Here is an 18,853-nt window from a genome sequence, read left to right as displayed (position 1 = left end):
CCCCTGTAGTGGGCTCACTGCACTCCCTCTCTACCACTCCCCCTGCAGTGGGCTCACTGCACACCCTCTCTATCACTCCGTCTGTACTGGGCTCACTGCACACCCTCTACATTATCCCTGTGTACTGGGCTCACTGCACTCCCTCTCTATCACTCCCCCTGTGCTGGGCTCACTGCACTCCCTTTTCATCGCCCCCTGTGTACTGAGCTCACTGCTCTCCTGTACCATTGTGAGTCCTGAGCGGTGTGTCCCTCCCCTGTGAGACTACCAGTGGTCCTCTCGCCCTCTCAGTCCTCCCCCATAGGGTGCAGTACCGTCTCCGCCGTGCTAGGGGGCAGCACCTCCCTTCACTGTCTGTCCCCGCGGCGGTCGGGCTGGTCTCCGTGGTTTCCCCGGAAGCAGGCAGTAGGCCGGGCGGGAGTCCCATGTCCGGTTGTCAGCAGGCCCGGTGTGTGTGAGAGACATTGTCGGGGGTTCCCTCCTCCTCCGTCCCCAATGCCCGAGCAGGGTCCGAGGATGAACGGCTTCTCTCTGGGGGAGTTGTGTTGGCTCTTCTGCTGCCCGCCGTGCCCGAGCCGTATCGCCGCCAAGCTGGCCTTCCTCCCCCCGGAGCCCACCTACACGGTGCGGGAGACGGAGGTGACGGCGGGGGGAGGAGGAGGTCAGACGTCGGCGGAGGGTGAGACGGCGGCGGCAGCGGTGGTGGGGGGAGAGGCGCCGGTGCCCCCCCCGTGTAGTTTGCACCTGACGGAGCGGGCGGACTGGCAGTACTCTCAGCGGGAGCTGGACGCGGTGGAGGTGTTCCGGTGGAGGACGGAGAGGGGGAGCTGTCTGGGTTGTATGTTCGTCCGATGTGCCCCGGGGAGCCGCTACACCCTGCTCTTCTCCCACGGGAACGCGGTGGATCTGGGACAGATGTGCTCCTTCTACATCGGCCTGGGATCCCGGATCAACTGCAACGTCTTCTCCTATGACTACTCCGGCTACGGGGTGAGCTCCGGCCGGCCCAGCGAGAAGAACCTCTACGCCGACATCGAGGCCGCCTGGCATGCCCTCCGCACCCGGTGTGTATACAGGGGGGGAGACCCGGGGGTGTATAGGGGGGGGGGAGGGGACCCAAGGGGTGTATACATGGGGGCGGGGGGAGACCCCAGGGGTGTATACATGGGGGTGGGGGAGACCCCAGGGGTGTATATAGGGGGAAAGGGGTTTATACATGGGGGGACGATGACCTGGGGGGTTTACGGGGGTGTATACGGGGGAGGGGGGACCCGGGGGTGTATACTGGGGGGGGGAGCGACCGGGGAGTGTAGACATGGGGGGGTGAAGGGTGACCGGGGGTGTATACAGGGGGAAGGGTGACCGGGGGTGTATACAGGGGGAAGGGTGACCGGGGGTGTATACAGGGGGAAGGGTGACCGGGGGTGTATACAGGGGGGAAGGGTGACCGGGGGTGTATACAGGGGGAAGGGTGACCGGGGGTGTATACAGGGGGGGAAGGGTGACCGGGGGTGTATACAGGGGGGGAAGGGTGACCGGGGGTGTATACAGGGGGGGAAGGGTGACCGGGGGTGTATACAGGGGGGAAGGGTGACCGGGGGTGTATACAGGGGGGAAGGGGGACCGGGGGTGTATACAGGGGGGAAGGGGGACCGGGGGTGTATACAGGGGGGAAGGGGGACCGGGGGTGTATACAGGGGGGAAGGGGGACCGGGGGTGTATACAGGGGGGAAGGGGGGACCGGGGGTGTATACAGGGGGGAAGGGGGACCGGGGGTGTATACAGGGGGGAAGGGTGACCGGGGGTGTATACAGGGGGGAAGGGTGACCGGGGGTGTATACAGGGGGGAAGGGGGACCGGGGGTGTATACAGGGGGGAAGGGGGACCGGGGGTGTATACAGGGGGGAAGGGGGACCGGGGGTGTATACAGGGGGGAAGGGGGGACCGGGGGTGTATACAGGGGGGAAGGGGGACCGGGGGTGTATACAGGGGGGAAGGGGGACCGGGGGTGTATACAGGGGGGAAGGGGGACCGGGGGTGTATACAGGGGGGAAGGGGGACCGGGGGTGTATACAGTGGGGGGGCCGTGGGGGTGACCCGGTGAGTGTATACAGTGGGGGGGGGGACCTGGAGGTGTATACAGAGAGGGGGGAGGGTCCAGTTTAAAAAATAAACAGTTGAGGCCTTACTGCTTTTGTGTTTTTTTTTTTTTTTTTTTTTTTTTTTTTTTTCTCTCAGTTCCAGGTTCTGACATTGAATTATATATTGGCTTCTACATTGCAGTAACTGTCTCCTAGAAAATCGAACGATTTTAATCAGTTTCATAATTTAGGTTTTGACATCTATTATACACATTACAAATAAACATTTACTGTATGATAAAGGATTCTCAGAGCAGTACAAGTTATCTAGAGGCTTCCTGCCTTTAACGTGATTAAGGCTGAAGGTGTTTTTATGCATGAAGATAAAATAAACTTTTACCTACCTGATCCTGGGACTCCCTCTCCTTATTGGCTGAGACAGCTCCCACTGCTACCAATCAGGAGAGAGCAGGGGGCATTGCCAAGGCGCAGCTCTGTGTCTTATGGATGCATAGAGTGGGGTTAGGGAGCGAACACGCAGCGGTGCCCCCATAGCAATTGACTTGATATTGGTCAAGAGCGCTGGCGGGGGACCCGAGAAGGGGAGGATCCAGGCTGCTCTATGCTAAACCATTACACAAAGAAGGTAAGGATAGCATGTTTTTTAAAAGTAGTGCTGCCTGTTCACTTCCTTTTACACAGACAAACCTCCAGCTCCGCAGCCCTCATTTGGCCCTCTTATGACTCACCCCCCTCCCTTCCTGTCAAACTCTAAGAGTGAGAGAGAGAGCTGTGCATGTCATGGGCCTAGGCTTTTTACCAGACAAGAAGCAGGAAGTGGGCTGTATAAGGTATTTACTGGCAGAAAAAAAATGTTTTACTATCCAAAGTTAAAACGACAAGGGCAGAAGATTTAATAGCTGTTGGCACTATATAAATCCTGTATAATAATAATAATAGATGGAAAGTTGAAAAAATGACTGAAGGTCCTTCGTCGCTTTAACCGCTGGAAAGGGCAAAATGCATTTGAGGCGTTCCCTAAAGATGGAGAGCAATGCCATCTTTTACTCATTTCATTCACATTTGCAGGAAGCAGGGAGGCGGAGTCTGTGTGCAGACGGCCACCATTTTTGTTGAGGTTTTTCAATTGGCTGTGAAAAAGATGAAAAGGATCCCGAGCGTTCCACATGCTGGCTACAAAAAAATAATTAGGATTCCTAAAATAAGTGTTATTTCTAAAGGATACAGCCCTCTGTGCTTGGAATGGATTACACTACTCAAAAGGTTTTTAAATTCTTTTTTTTTTTTATTTTTTTTTTTTTAATAGGGCTTGTTTACACTTGTGTTTGGGTATAGTAAAAAAAAAAAAACATGTCTAAGCTGTGTTTTATTGCCCGGGTGGCAGTTTCCCTGCACCTTGGGCAAAGCACAGCTAACACGTGGTGTATGTGCGGTGTTAGCTGCCTTTCCTATAGACCTCTTTGAGGTCCTGCGGTTTTGGTGCGGTTTCAGAAAGCGCACCAAAGATGCAGGAGTTTTGGTGATGTTTATTAGATTAAAACAGATGAAAAAGGTAATGTCGCCTCTTCACTGCTTGTCAATTGCCTCTAAAAAGCGACCCAACTGCAGTCTTTGCTGCTAGTGTAAAGAAGGCCTTAGACTCCTAAGGTGTGTCAAATAGCAGGTTCCCCATTGGATACCATGGCTGCTGACTTCTAGTCACTGCAGAAGACACCGCTGGTAACAAAAGGTGGAGGTCACACTGTTACACACCCAGGAGTTGTCACTGGACATAAAAGTATAATTCTTTGCAGGGTTGACTGGCAGACACTGAACCCATCTCTGAGCAAAACTTGCATTCTTCGTCTCCACCCCACTTAAGGGTACGTCATCAGGTTGTCCTGAACTCTGAGGAGATGAATGGGCTTTCTCTCTACAGAGTGACGGGCTCCCGGAAGTGGGGTGATAAGAGAGAGTTGGACTTTAAATCTTACAAATTCTTTTGAATTTCCTAAAACTTAAAGTGGTTGTAAAGGCTCAAGGTTTGTTACCTTCAGGCATTCTCAGTGCTGCAGCCCTCCCAATACTTGAGCCCCATCACGATCCAGTGATGTGCACCAGAGTCTGGGCTCTCCGGGGGGGGGGGGGGTTCCCTCCTTATTGGCTGAGACAGTGTTGCTGTCAAGCAAAACCAGTAAGCCAATGAGGGGGCGGGGCCGACACAGAGCAGCAGCTCGGTTGCAAGCCTGCTTAGGTGCCCCCATAGCAAGCTGCTTCCTGTGGGGATGGGATGGAGGGGCCTGGAGTGTCAGTGGGGGACCCACAATGAAGAGGATCATGGCTACTCTGTGCAAAACTGCTGCACAGAGCAGGTGACAATAACATGTTGTTTCTTTAAAAAAAATAAAATAAAAAAAAAGTTGCCTTTAATATCACTTTAAAGTAGTACTATATAACTCTTATTTTCATTTTGGATAGCGTAAGGGAGGGGTATAACCTCTGTCAGATTTTTCTTTCACCATCTGTGTCCCATTGCAATGATTTACCTTCACTTCCTGTCCCATAGCCAAACAGGAAGTGAGAAGAAATGACTTCAAATTAAAGGAATTCATTGGGGACCCCCAGATCGCCAGAACTAGAGTTCGCATTGGAAGATTTCCATTCTATTACTTTTTTGGGGGTCAACCCAACATTTGGGGTTTTACGTCCAGTGATAATGCTAAATATAAAAAATGGAGAGGGTGATTCTCCCTAACGAGGGCATAGAAGGCAATAAAAACTGACAGGTGTTCTAATCCCTCTCCACTCTATCCAAAATGGAAACAAATGTTTTGCCTTAAGCTATACTTTAATATATAAATTGTGGCAATAGAGTTGTCTGCCTGACATCTGTGACATGCTATAGTCTTGAGACACGTTTTTTATCTATTTTTTGCATTCTTTATGCCAGTCTTCAAATATAACTAGTTTCCGTAAAAATAAGCCCGGGTCTTATATTAATTTTGGCAACAAAAGACACAGTAGGGCTTATTTTTGGGGTAGGTCTTACCATGTAATGTGCTGTCTTCTCTCTAGATTTGCACGATTCTGGCCAAAATGAGAATCACAATTTTTTTTTTTGTTTAGAAGATAACATCTTTCTCATTAAAACAAAAACTGTTGGGCTAACTTTACTGCTTAGTTTTTTTTTTATTATTCATTGAAGTGTATTTTTTCCCAAAAAATTGCATTTAAAAGACCGCTGGGCAAGTACACTGTGACATAAAATATTGCAGCAATTGCCGTTTTATTCCTTAGGGTCTTTGCTAAAATATAGTGTTTGGGGGTTCCAAGTAATTTTCTAGCAAAAAATATTGATTTTACCTTAAACCAGTGTCAGAAAAAGATTTTGACTTTAAAGCGGGGTTCCACCCTAAAGTGGAACTTCTGCTGATCGGATCCCTCCCCCCCTCCGGTGTCACAATTGACACCTTTCAGGGGGGAGGGGGGTGGAGATACCTGTCAAAGACAGGTATTTACACCCACTTCCGGGCATAGACTCCCGTGGGAGTCTATGCCTCTTCCTGCCCTGCCGCGCTGTCTGCTGGGACACACACGGGTCCCAGTGACAGCGCGGAGATTTCCTATTGCGCGGCGCAACTCGCGCATGCGCAGTAGGGAACCGGGAAGTGAAGCCGATTAGCTTCACTTCCTGATTCCCTCACCTAGAATGGTGGCGGCAGCAGCCGAGGGCCGAGCGATCGATCGGCCTCGGCTGCCGGCATCGCTGGAACCCGGGACAGGCGAGTGTCCATTTATTAAAAGTCAGCAGCTGTAGTATTTATAGCTGCTGGCTTTTAATATTTTTTTTTGGTGGAATCCCTCTTTAAGTGGTTAAACTTCCAGCATTTACACATTGTAAAAAAACTTGGCAGACTGCCTGGATTTTTTTCTTAAGAATCAGTTCACACTGGGGCAACTTGTCTGGCGACTTATGCTCCATTCTGTACAATGGAACCGTTCTAATAGGAGCAACACAAGTTGCTTGGACTTAGAAAAAGGTTCCTGTACTACTTTAGGGGCGACTTCAGGTGCCTTGCATTAACTTCTGTACAGAAGTCATATTGCAAGCCACCGCTGAAGTCGGATGCAGGTCTCCTGAGGCAGTCGTGCTGCAAGTCGTGCTGCCTCAGTGTGAACCGACCCTAACACAGACGTTTATATCCCTTTGATCTAAGAAGGAAATGTTAGTTACAATGTTTCATGTTAAAAACTTGGCAGACTGCCCCGGATGTTTTCTTTTGACAGCTGAGTGACCAGATAAGTCTCTCCACTTGTTATATGAAATAATCGGCAAACTCTGCAATAGAGATCATCAGGAGGGTTGAATCGAGATCACGATTTTTTAATGATTAATTGTGCAGCTCTACTTCTCTCCCTGCCTGACAGGAATTCCCAGTGTGAACCAAGATAAAATGCTTATAAAATCCTATAATCCACTCTATTACAGTAGTATATAATGTACAATGTGTGTGTTTCTGTAATATAAATGCGGGGAAGAGAGCTCCAGTGGGTCACAGACATGCAGAGCGGTGCTATAACGAAGGTATCTGGCACAAGTATATTACACAAACGCACACATTATAATATACTTGTGCCAAATACCTTCATTATAGCACCGTCTATGACCCGCTGGAGCTCTCTTCCCCGCATTTATATTACAGAAACACATTGTATGTTTTATAGTACTGTTATAGAGTGGGTTATAGGATTTTACAAGCATTTTAAACTAGGGCTTATTTTCGGGGTAGGGCTTATATTGCAGCCCTCCTGGAAAATAACTCTAGGTCTTATTTTTGGTGTAGGTCTTATTTTCGGGGAAACACGGTAGCTGTTTTGTGTGTGTTGGTGGATATATTTTGTGGTGTGTGTGTGCCACCGCCTTGGTTTCTGATCTGTGGTGCTAATAATATCAGTGGCTTATATTTCTACTCCTGGGGGAAAAAAAGCCAGATGTGACCAGGATTACCAATGCTCGCTCTCGGGTGGATATTTGTGTAGATTGTGTTCATGTTGTATGGTATTACTTTTTGCTAAGGATTTCATACGAATTGCATTTTGGTTTAATTTCTCCCAACAGTCAGCACTTCTACAATAAAGAAAAGGACAAAGGTAGACTTTGTAATGATCTTCTTACACTAAATTCCCATGACTTTGCTTTGTGTGTCCCTTAGGTATGAGTAATTGTTTTAATGACGTTAATAGGATGTGCGAGCCTTTTCATGGAAGGAAGCATATGCTTTCTTGTATCCACATATCCATCATTGTGAATAAGATGAGCATCCTGACCCACTGACCAAATATGACATCACAGAGAGGTCACAGATTGACCTACAACATATTGACTATCTGTGGTGCCTCATATGCTGCTGTGTAACAGATTATTCTTTAATGCTGGTTATAGTTTCCTGCTTCTGAGTTGGCTTAAAGCGACACTAAATAATATCCTTTTCCTCCAACAATAATCCTTGCACATCCACTACTTAATGACTAAACCTTTTTCTGACACTTGTTGCTTACCAGTTAAAATCAGTATTTTTTGCTTGAAAATTACTTAGAGGGAGTCCGCCGGGAGTCCGCGTTTTTATTTTTATTTTTTTAAAAGCCAGCAGCTACAAATACTGCAGCTGCTGACTTTTAAAATAGTGACACTTACCTGTCCAGCACGCCCGCGATGTCGGCACCCGAAGCCGATTTCTCAATCGTCTCTCGGGTGCTGCCGCCGCCATCTTGGGTATGGGAATCAGGAAGTGGAGCCTTTCGGCTTCATTTCCCGGTTCCCTACTGCGCATGCGCAAGTCGCGCTGCGCAATAAGGACGGTCCCCGCTGCCTCTGGGATCCGTGTGTTTCCCAGCAGGCAGCGGGGGACTTTCGGAAAGGGGCGTAATCTATGCCCCTTTCCGCAGAGAGCTATCCCGGAAGTGGGTGCAGATACCTGTACTGTACAGGTACCTGCACCCCCCTCCCCCCTGAAAGGTGCCAATTGTGGCGCCGGAGGGAGGGAGGATTCCAATGAGCGGAAGGTCCACTTTAGGGTGGACCTCCGCTTTAAAACCCACAAACTACTTATATAAAATTATATATGACCCTAGAGAATGAAATCACAATATTTTATGTCACACTGTATTTGCACAGCGGTCTTTCAAACGCAATTTTTTGGGGGGGGGGGGGGGGGAAACACTTTCATAAAAAAAAGTAGTAAAATTTGCCTATTTTTTTTGTATAATGTGAAAGATGTTACACAGAGTAAATGGCTACCTTACATGTCATGCTTTAAAATTGCGCACACTCATGGCAACAAACTATGATACTTAAAAATCTTTATAGACGAGGCTTTAAAAAAAGTAACGGTAACCTGTTTAGCGTTACAGAGGAGGTCTAGTGCGCAAATGATTGCTCTCGCTCTAACGATTGCGGTGATACCTCACATGTGTGGCTTGAACACGGTTTACATTTAAGGGGCACGACTTGCCTATGCATTCACTTCTGTGTGCAAATAATCGTAATCTTTATTTCAGTTTATAAAAAGAAAGGTTTGACATACAATAGATTAAAAAAAAAAGGGGGGGGGTGGGCGACATTAACAAAAGTTAGTGAACCATGCATTACTGGTCTGCAGTATTAAATTCAGAAAAGCCTTTCGTACATACAGACCTAAGCAGCAGATGATTCCAACTTTTGTAAATCATATAACATGGGGGGGGCATAATAAAAACCAGAGTACCTTATCGGGTCACCCATGAGTGACTCTAGACGTCCTATTCTGGCTATGGCAAAGGAAGGGAAAGGAGTAAAGCTGGAAATTGGATATAGAAGATGTAAGGAAAAGGGAATAGAGCAAGGGCCCTATAAACACTGACAACGGGAAGAACCTCTAGCATTTTATCTAGATTCCTCAATAGTGCTAAAACAAATGTTTTGGGGCTCCGTAACATGCAGGCCTTTGCCTCTAACTGAATTACATGAGAACGTTGCAGTTCAGATCTCTGGTACTACTGACTTGGGCATAAAGAATCTAAAGGTAGTTGGCTATGGCACTGTTGATGTATTAGAGTTGTAATGTATCCAGGTGGCCCATATACTATAACATTTTTCATATCTAGCCTTGTACTTTGCCATCCATTCCTCCACCACCATGATATTATTAACCAGTCTAATCCAGTCACATCTTCCAGGAACATGAGGCGACTTCTAATGTACTGAAATGAAGCGCCTGGCAGCATTTAAAAGATTTGGCAAAACCAATTTATGGTATACGCTAAGAGGCATGGCTGGCACATGAAGTAGAAACTCCAATGTGGAGTCATTCATATCTATGTCCAGTATAACCTTCACCTGAGCTCTGATATCCTGCCAAAAGGGCCTAAGCCGCAGGTACGCCCACCATATATGTGGGTAGGTACCCCGAAGCCCACAGCCTCTCCAGGCATCAGAAACTGCCTAGTAAATTCTAGCCAACGCGGCCGGAACTCTAACACCTGGTCAACAACTTAAAGCTATTTTCTTGCATCTTTGTGTCCACGGAGCTCTTGTGGGTAAGGCTATACAGGTGTTCCAGTTGGGGTACCATGAACATATGCCGCAGGTCTCTCTCCCGTTCCCGATCATCTTGGATCACGAGACCCACGGCTGGTATCTGCCGCCAAAGTAGGCTTTCAGGGAGCTGGAGCAGAGCCTCTGGGTCCGTCGAGGCTGTGGACATGGTCCACTCGTCGATGGCATCCCTGCAAATGCGTTGAGGCTGGTGTGGGCTGCTGCAATTTCGGTCGGATGGAGCTCAGCTCACACATTTCCACTCGCCTGCATGCCGTGGCCACGCCCCATGTCCCTTTTTTAAATTTTTATTTTTGATCCTTTATTGCTGTCACATGTAATGTAAACATCCCTTGTGGCAGCAATAGTCAGGTGTCAGGTATTTTTTTGGAGCGTTCTGGGGTCCATTGGAGACATCACCCTGGTACAACCACTTGAAGCAGAATGACTTGCAGGTAAATTTTTTTACAGAAAGTGGTTAAAGTGGTTGCAAAGGCACAAGGATTTTTACCTTCATGCATTATAGGCATGAAGGTAAAAAACCTGTATGCAGCAGCCCCTCCTAACACTTACCTGAGCCCCCCCCCCCCCCCCCCAGCGATGTCCAGGAGAGTCTTGCTTCTCTGGGGACTCGCACTCCTGATTGGCTTTTGGCAGCAGTGGGAGCCATTGGCTCCTGAGGGGCGGGGCAGAATTGCAGCTCCATGTCTGAATGGAGAGAGAGCGCAACTGCGCAGCTTGAGTGCCCCCATAGCAGGCTGCTTGCTATGGAGGCAGGAGGGAGGGGCCAGGAGTGCCGACATGGGACACGAGAAGAGGAGGATCTTTTAGTCATTTCATGACTAGGATGGCTACATTCCCACATGGATAATGAATGTAGAAAAAACAGGAATTTGGAGAAGGCTGAGAGCGATAGAAGGTATTTTTTGGGTAAGGAATACATGCTTGAGAATTTTTTTTTTTTTCTGTAAACCAAAAATTTGGTGTCCCTTTTAATCCATAGCTTTGTTTCCTTTCACTTTACTGTAAATGTTTTATAGCTCCCTGTTTACATTTGCTGGTATGATCTGTCATATAGCAGCTGTTGAACCTGTGCAGTGATATGTCATCGATGTTACACCTTCAATAATATGCAAGGATGAATAATTGCATAGATGGAAAACTCCCACTGCACCCATCACTAGTGATTTATAGAGCAATCTGACTGAGCTTGTGGTCTGTTCATCATGCATTCTACAGCATGGTGATCTCTTGCAACTAAAGCACCCTGTCAGCTGACTGTCCCCCATCCACACATTTGAAGTAGATTGGGGGAATCCTCCCGCTGAGCTGTTGTATTCAACAGAGGGGAGAATTCATCAGCATTGCAGATTATAGCCAACAGCAAAAATCCAACAGAGTGGTTGTACAGAAGTTGATCCGACAATACTGTCGAGATCCTTCCTTAATGTGGCGCAGTGCTGCCCCATCAGCAGATAGTGGCAATAGCATGCTACCGACTGACTCTGGGACACAGGAGAGCCATGGTAAATGTATTCCAGTGTCATAAGAGAAATATACCCAAAAAAGCTATGGTTATGCTTCTACTTTTCTATTCCACATTGATGGAAGGGGGTAGGCATCAAACAAGGCTCAAAAATATTAAAAAGAAAACATTTACCGTTAAATGGCAGACATATTCTTGCTTGTTCAGGTTTAAAATTGGACAGGCAAGAATGATGATCCACGTTTTGCATCATTTTTCAGATCACGTTATCTGTTATGTTGGTGTATTGTGGACCAGAATCTTCAATTTGCTGAACATTTTCATTGAGCTAGAATAGGGCACATGAATGTAAAAGCGAGAGGTTTTGCTTTTTTTTTTTTTTTCTTTCTTTTAAATCATACTTGCCAAGGTGGATGCTGCATCTGTCCTCCGCTGACCCGAAGCATGAGAAATGAGCGATCAAACTGCTGATCACTCAGTACTCCATGAATAGAGATCTGGTGACTGGCGGTCTCCGGCTCTCTGCACAAAATAAGAATAGGCTGCAAACCACGATTGTGATCCAAAATCCTTTATTGGGACATCCAAGAGACGCCACAAGAACAGAGTGCCCAGGAGACGCATTTCACACTATATTATAAGGGCTTAATCATTAAGCACTTATGATAGTGTGAAACACGTCTACAGGGCTCTCTGTTCTTGTGGAGTCTCTTGGATGTTCCAATAAAGGATTTTGGATCACAATTGTGGTGTGCAGCCTATTTTTCTTGTACATTGTAGCGGTGACGCTGGGTGGGCACCCACGAGTTCCATTAGGCTTCCTCATCTCACCTGGAGTGGCAAGCCTTCTCTGTTCTCAGGCCCTCTGCCCCCCCCAACACTCACTGGAGGGCTGGGCAGTGGTGGGAGCGGATGGCTTGGTCTTAGTGGCTTGTTGAGAGGCTGAGCCGGGTACTAGTCCAGGGTTGTGGGTGAATCCCGACCATATGGTTGCAATGTTGCCCCCGCATGGATCGGCAGAGCGAACTGCACTCCTACGATCCACATAAGTGCAGCCAAAACAAGCTTTGGCTGTACGACTCCTTTATTGACTTCAGCCAAGGAAGGATTTACCCCCTTAATGACCACGGCACTTTTTACAGTTTGGCACTGCACTGCTTTAACTGGTAATTATGCGGTCATGCAATCCTGTACCCAAATGAAATTTGCATCTTTTTTTTTTTTTTACCCCCACAAATAGAGCTTTATTTTGGTGTGATTTGAGCACCTCTGGGATTTTTATTTTTTGCAAAAAAAATAAAAATGTAAAAAATATTTTCTACTTTTTGTTATAAAAAAAAAAAGCTTGGGGTCTCTCCAAAATGTGATGAGCATCTAATATGTTTCAAGACCCTGTGTGAAAGTGTGCCCTAGGACTGTGTGGTGCTGTACACTATTCTAAGTGCCGGTTCACACAGGGGCGACTCAGATCTGACTTCAAGTCGCCCCAAGTCACCTCAGGTCGCACAACATGTAGAAATCAATGTAAGTGAATGAGAGCCGTCTTAATGCACGCTACTGAAGTCGCTCCAACTTCAGAAAAGGTTCCTGTACTACTTCAATCCGACTTGTAGGCGACTGGTACCCATTGATTTCAATGGAGGTCGCCTCCAATTCAGATCTCCGTCTATACAGAGGCGACTCTCAGAGAATTATCAGCTCTCAAAAGGAGTTCCCCCCCCTGAGAGCTCATTCTGATTGGCCACGGCAAGTCGCCTGGTCTGGAGCGACTTAAAGTAGTGTTGGAAGTGGGGTCCAAGTCACGCCAAGTCACATCACATCAAGTCACGTCGTGTTGCCCCTGTGTGAACCGAGCCTAATACTCCACTATTGTGTGGTTGCGATGTAAACATTCACCGATGCAGAGACCAGGTTGGTCAGGACAGGAGGGACAATAAAAGCCATATCCGTGTTTTCTGCAGATACGACATCTTTGGGGTGTTCTTTGGGTAGAGGTACAATGGAGGACATCCGGAAAATGCATCGTATACAGCCAGCTGACTGTGTTTGTATTGGGATGTTGGGCCACAGCACCGTCTGGATACGGAAGGGCTGCGATGATCTCTTCCTGGAATTTTACGATAGATCCATTTTTGTCCTGATGCTTTGTATAGCACATAAGCGTTCAGCAGAGCCAGTTGGAATAAGTATACAGATACTTTTTTTTTTTAAAACCAAAGTCTGGCCTTAGTGGCAATTAAGTACAGCGCCATCATCTGGTCGTTGAAGTCCCCCCTCCCATGTTAAGGTTGTATTCGTGGACACAGAGGGACTTCTCAACAACACCAGTCGCCATTGTAATTTGGACTGTCGTATCTGCGATAATGGAGGACAGAACTAAGACAATCTGTGTATCCCTTCACTTCAAGTAATTTATTACACCTCAAGCAGGCTCTCCCCATGGTCTAAGTCGTAAATCTACAAGCTATTGGGGGAAGCCCCGGCGATTAGATCGCATGGTGCCACATACACCAATTCCAGAATCATTGGCCTGTACATCGATCGGTTCTGTAACGAATTTGATCGCCATAGCCATCTTTCTTCATCACTCAGCCCCAGCCCTGCTTGTATATGACACATGGGGTGGGGGGAGGGATTGCTTTTATATGTGCCCAATATTACATAAGGAAGATGGGAAGGAAGATATATTGTGATTTTTGGCAATACAGCAATCCTTTGTCACTTTGGAACTAAGAGCTCCTTGTTGTGGCAAATCCTTGGTGCTTGGCATAGTATCCATGTTGCACATGTGCTAACAGAACTGGGATTTATCGTCATGAACACTGTAATGCTTTCTGAATGTCCAGAACTTCTAAATGTAATCATTTAAAGCGGTTCTCCACCCTAAAGTGGAAGTTCCACTCATGTGATCCCCCCGGTGCCACAGTTGGCACCTTTCAGGGGAGAGGGGGGGTGCAGTTACCTGGATAATCCAGGTATCTGCACCCACTTCCAGGACAGACCGCTGCAGATGCGCCTCCCCGTTGTGTTCTGGGAAACGCACAGTTCCCAGGACACAGCGGGGACCAGCAGAGATGCGCAGCGCAACTCACGCATGCGCAGTAGGGAACCGGGCAGTGAAGCCGTAATGCTTCACTTCCCGATTCCCTGACGGGATGGCGGCGGGGGCAGCAGAGAGACGAGCGATCGCTGGACCCTGTGACAGGTACGTGTCAATTTATTAAGTCAGCAGCTGCGATATTTGTAGCTGCTGGTTTTTAATATTTTTTTTTTTTTTTTTTTTTTAAGGTGCAGAACCGCTTTAAATCTGCATGTGTGACTGAACCTGACTTTAAAATCACTGAAAGTCAGTGGGAAGCATTCTGCATTTGACACCACGAGGTGCAGAAATTCGAATTGGCTTTATGGTCGGTTTTCATAGGTTGATATGTAGACAGGAGAAGTTCTGCTTTAAAGTGTTACTAAACCCAGGAGCCTGCATTCACTATATCTGGTCTCCCACAGTACACAGAACATGGAAATGCAATTATTTTAGTAAATATAAACTGCTAAAGTTTTTTCATCAGCAGTATAAAGCAGTCTTGTGACTTCTATCAGTGTCCAGCCAAGAAGTGGTTTACAGCTTGTAGGAGTTTTCTGACTGCCCTATGAAACTGCAAGACCCCTGACTCTCTGGACAGTACTGGTTGGCCTTGTGCTGATCACATGCACTCTCCCAAGAAGAAAAAATACTCTAGTAATACACACCGAACTGAGCATGTGCAGCCTGACTCCATAGACTCTGTTATCAGGAAATTATCAGTGGACAGTGAAAGAGAAGGATCAGAGAAGACAGGATCAAGCAGCCTTTTTACACCAGGGGTCTCAAACTGGCAGCCCTCCAGCTGTTGCGAAACTACAAGTCCCATCATGCCTCTGCCTGTGGAAGTCATGCTTTTAACTGTCAGCCTTGCAATGCCTCATGGGACTTGTAGTTTCACAACAACTGGAGGGCCGCCAGTTTGAGACCCCTGTTTTACACAATGCAGAGTATCAACCCCTTAGGTTCCACAGTGAGTATAAGGCTTTGTGTACACGGGATGTTTCTCCAGCTAGTAATCCACATTTACAAGCCACGTTTATCGGCGTTTAGCCGCATTTGCGTTCAGAAGCGTTTACTAAAGATAACCTCAGGAGACCTTCCCAGATGGTTAGAAAGCCCTAAGAACAAGTATTAACTATTCAGCCATTCTGTGAGAGAACAGTGTGAGTAGCAGCTGAGACAGCCGTGTGCTTGTAGCTCGCTGTTATTTTTTGGTTGGTTTGTTAATATGGATCCCATGATGCGCATGTGAGAGGAAATGCTCCTGATGTTGCTTCTGTTGCAGCTCCAAAGGTGTATAAAATTACGTGAGAGGACCAGAGTTTCTTTGCTACTGAACACATCCATTGATGGCTCAATGCGTGACCACGGGCTTCTGTTGCTGTTTCCGTTTCTCAATCTGAGCTCTGCTTCTGTTGGTCGAACTAGATGGACTTGTGCTTTATTTTTTCCACCTAACTATGTAATGTGCTGCAGGTGGCTGGGCCTAGGTCAAATTTACTTGCCCTTTCTGCATTTAAAAATCTAATGGTGTAATAATACAGAAATGCATTCATGTGTGTCTATTAGATCTGCCCAGAGTTCAGCTTTAATATTAGATATCTGATAAGATTGGCCTGTAATGTGTTGGGATGAGTAAGTAGCCGGGTCTGAAGGGATGCTGAGGGAGACGAGTTCCATGTAAGAGTGGAGGACACGCTGTCTGTCTCCTCTCCTCCCCTCGGGACATTTCCTTGTGTTTCATTGTTCAGCTCACAGTCACTGCTGTCCCCAGAGAAGTCCTGTGCTAAAGAAATGATGATTTCAGGGATGCCAGATGCTGAACGCACACCCTGCAAACTAAGTGACAGGCTACTGAAAAGTCCAGCTCCATCCATAAACGTTTGAATGGAGAAGGGAATGTTTATCAATTTTTTTTTTTTTTTTTGCGACACCCTTTCTTCTCTTGCTTTTTCCTTGTGACACAAAATTAGGGGGATGGTAGCATGACACCAACTGCAATAATAACCGGTGTCACTTCCTGTCCCTGAGACACTTGATCGCCATGACAGGAAGTGAGTGGAAATCTCCCCAGCAGGGACAAGGACTAATTCCCCAAGTTATGAGAATTTTATATATATATATATATATATATATATATATATATATATATATATATATATATATATATATATATATATATTAGTGTAAATTGGTTCTCTTCCTATCCATCCTGTTGGTAGAATACAATGGCTGTACTTGTTGGTTCCTCACGTTAAATGCCATGTGACACTGAGGGCAGTAGCGGACTCTCTCTCTGTGAAGGGGGTAGTAGTTGTTTCTGTAGCTCAGCTTTTGGCACGGAGAGTTTGTCTGGCACCGGTTTTGTGTCTCTGAGAAATATGCATTTGCTGATAATGTTATAAAATATTTCTGCAAGTAAGAAGGGGGATTCTGTTTCTGATGAATTCTCTATAAAGGAATAAAATGTCACTTTTTTTTTGTCTCTTCACATTCTTTTCCATACTTATCCTTTCTTCCTGTTGTCTTATCGTATTATCCTTGAAAGAAGTATTTCTTTCAGGTTTCCTTCCCTAATACAAATTTTTATTCAGGTCTTTTGTTTCAGAACAATTTTCTGTAATAAAACTGGCAAATAGTGTATTGTTAAACTTGCTTTTTTTATTTTCTCTTTACAAATTATAAACTTCTGTCAATGGCCTTTTTTTTTTGTGTGATCCAGCCCTAAATGACTTCAGAAGCATTTTATACTGATATTAAAGAGGAGCTCCAGTCTCCCCACAAATTACATAAGGTCACTTGCCTGTCCAGGAATCCAGCGCTGTCCTCATCCAGGTTAGTTCTTCAATGGGCTTCAAGTGTCCAGCAACAGCATCTTGACTAAGGGAAAAACTACAAGGCTTCCCACTGTGCATGTGCAAGCTGTGCTGTGCTTTGTGATTGGTCCTGCAGTCTTCTGGGACCAGTGATGTGTCCCAGAAGGCTGTGGGAAAAGGAGTGGGGGTGAACTTCAGGAGGAAAGTCAGAAGTACTTCTCTGACTGTGTACTAGAGGTGCACGATTCTGGCTAAAATGAGAATCACAATTGTTTTTTTTGCTTAGAAGATAGATCACGATTCTCGTGCTAACTTTACCGTTTCGTTTTTATTTTTTATTTTTATTTATTGAAGTGTAATTTTTCCCCAAAAATTGCATTCGAAAGACTGCTGGGCAAATACAGTGTGACATAAAATATTGCAGCAATTGCCATTTTATTCCCTAGGATATATATATATATATATATATATATATATATATATATATATATATATATATATATATATATATATATATATATATATATATATATATATATATATATATATATAATATATCTTTTTTTTTTTTTTTTTTGTGTATGTATATGTTTGGTTCCAAGTAATTTTCTAGCAAAAAAAAAAATTTGATTTTAACTTAAAGGGATTGTAAAGTGAATTAAAAAAACAAACATGTTATACTTACCTCCACTGTGCAGCACAGAGTGGCCCCGAACCTGCTCTTCTGGGGTCCCTCGGCGGCTGTCTCGGCTTCCTCCCGCAGGTGCTTCTCACGTTCATGCGAGCTCCCTTGCATGGTGAGAAGCATCTGCGGGCGCGCTCCCGTGATACAGCCGCTCGCTGTAGCACACGGTCCCGCGTCAGTGGATGTGATTGACAGCAGCTGCTTTCCATCCATCCACTCCAGCCAATCAGCGGCCAGGCTGAAAGGTGGAAAGGACGTCGGGACGAGCGCGGGACTTTCGAGGGGTGAGGTAATTTAAAATGGGGGGACTGGGGGCGCAGGCACTGTCAGATGTTTTTGGACCCTTATGTATCTTGTTGCATTCTTTTGTACAGTCTGAATGTTGTTGATCCCTCCAGCCTTATATATTTTTTTTTTTGAAGGCCTTCTCCTTTTGCTTTTATATGCATTTTTACATTGGAGTTAAGCCATCCAGGACTTTTGTTCACTCTTTTAAATGTATTTCCCAATGGGATGCCATAGACGGTTCCCCACATAGCGGGAGATTTTGACCAGCTCTTTATTGAGCTCGTTCACATACCTCCGCAGCGGGTCCGGTGCGATTTGCCCAAAAACATCTGTTTCAGGTCTGAATTCATGCGGCTCATATGTAGGGCTGCAACTAACGATTATTTTCATAATAGTCCTAATGGGGTTAAAAAACTAAAACTAGCCCTTTATAGCACAAAAAGAGCAAATAATCACTACTATAAGGGGTTCAATTATATCAGGTGTGCCCAACCTTTTGAAGAATGAGGGCCACTTAAGCGATTTGGTAACCAGTCACAGGCCATCAGTGGATCGGGTGGATGAGAGAGCGGACAATGGACACAGCTGGCTCTACTCGATGGGCCCACAGATCCGATCCGCCCAGATGGAAGCTGACACCCCCCCCCCCCTCTTTTTTTGGGATCAAATTGGAGGTAGGTGGGTGTAAACGGGCACAAGTCTATTTACATCTGCCGCTCCATAGAGGTGAATGGAGGGTCTGATTGGATTGGTCTGATCGTGGGAAAGGGGCCGAGGCTGCTTTCACACTGATGCGCTAAGGTTTACCTACACTGCTGGAGTAGTGCAGTACACCTGTGGCT

The 18,853-nt window shown here is 46.2% G+C and overlaps 1 protein-coding gene across 1 annotated transcript in view; it reads left to right on the top strand.

Annotated features, from left to right (window-relative positions):
* The first annotated feature begins 364 nt into the window (after positions 1-364).
* Positions 365-18,853, top strand: part of ABHD17C (abhydrolase domain containing 17C, depalmitoylase) — a 59,804-nt gene continuing 41,315 nt past the window's right edge. Inside the window, exon 1 of the mRNA XM_077472488.1 lies at positions 365-1,064. Coding sequence (XP_077328614.1) covers positions 496-1,064 — 569 coding nt within the window. The 5' untranslated portion in view covers positions 365-495. The remainder of the gene's footprint in view (positions 1,065-18,853) is intronic.

Source organism: Lithobates pipiens, unplaced genomic scaffold (assembly GCF_037356315.1).
Source record: "Lithobates pipiens isolate NorthernLeopardFrog02 unplaced genomic scaffold, aLitPip1_a1.2 Scaffold_8, whole genome shotgun sequence".
Lineage (NCBI taxonomy): Eukaryota > Metazoa > Chordata > Amphibia > Anura > Ranidae > Lithobates > Lithobates pipiens.
This window is presented reverse-complemented; position numbering and strand designations above follow the sequence as displayed.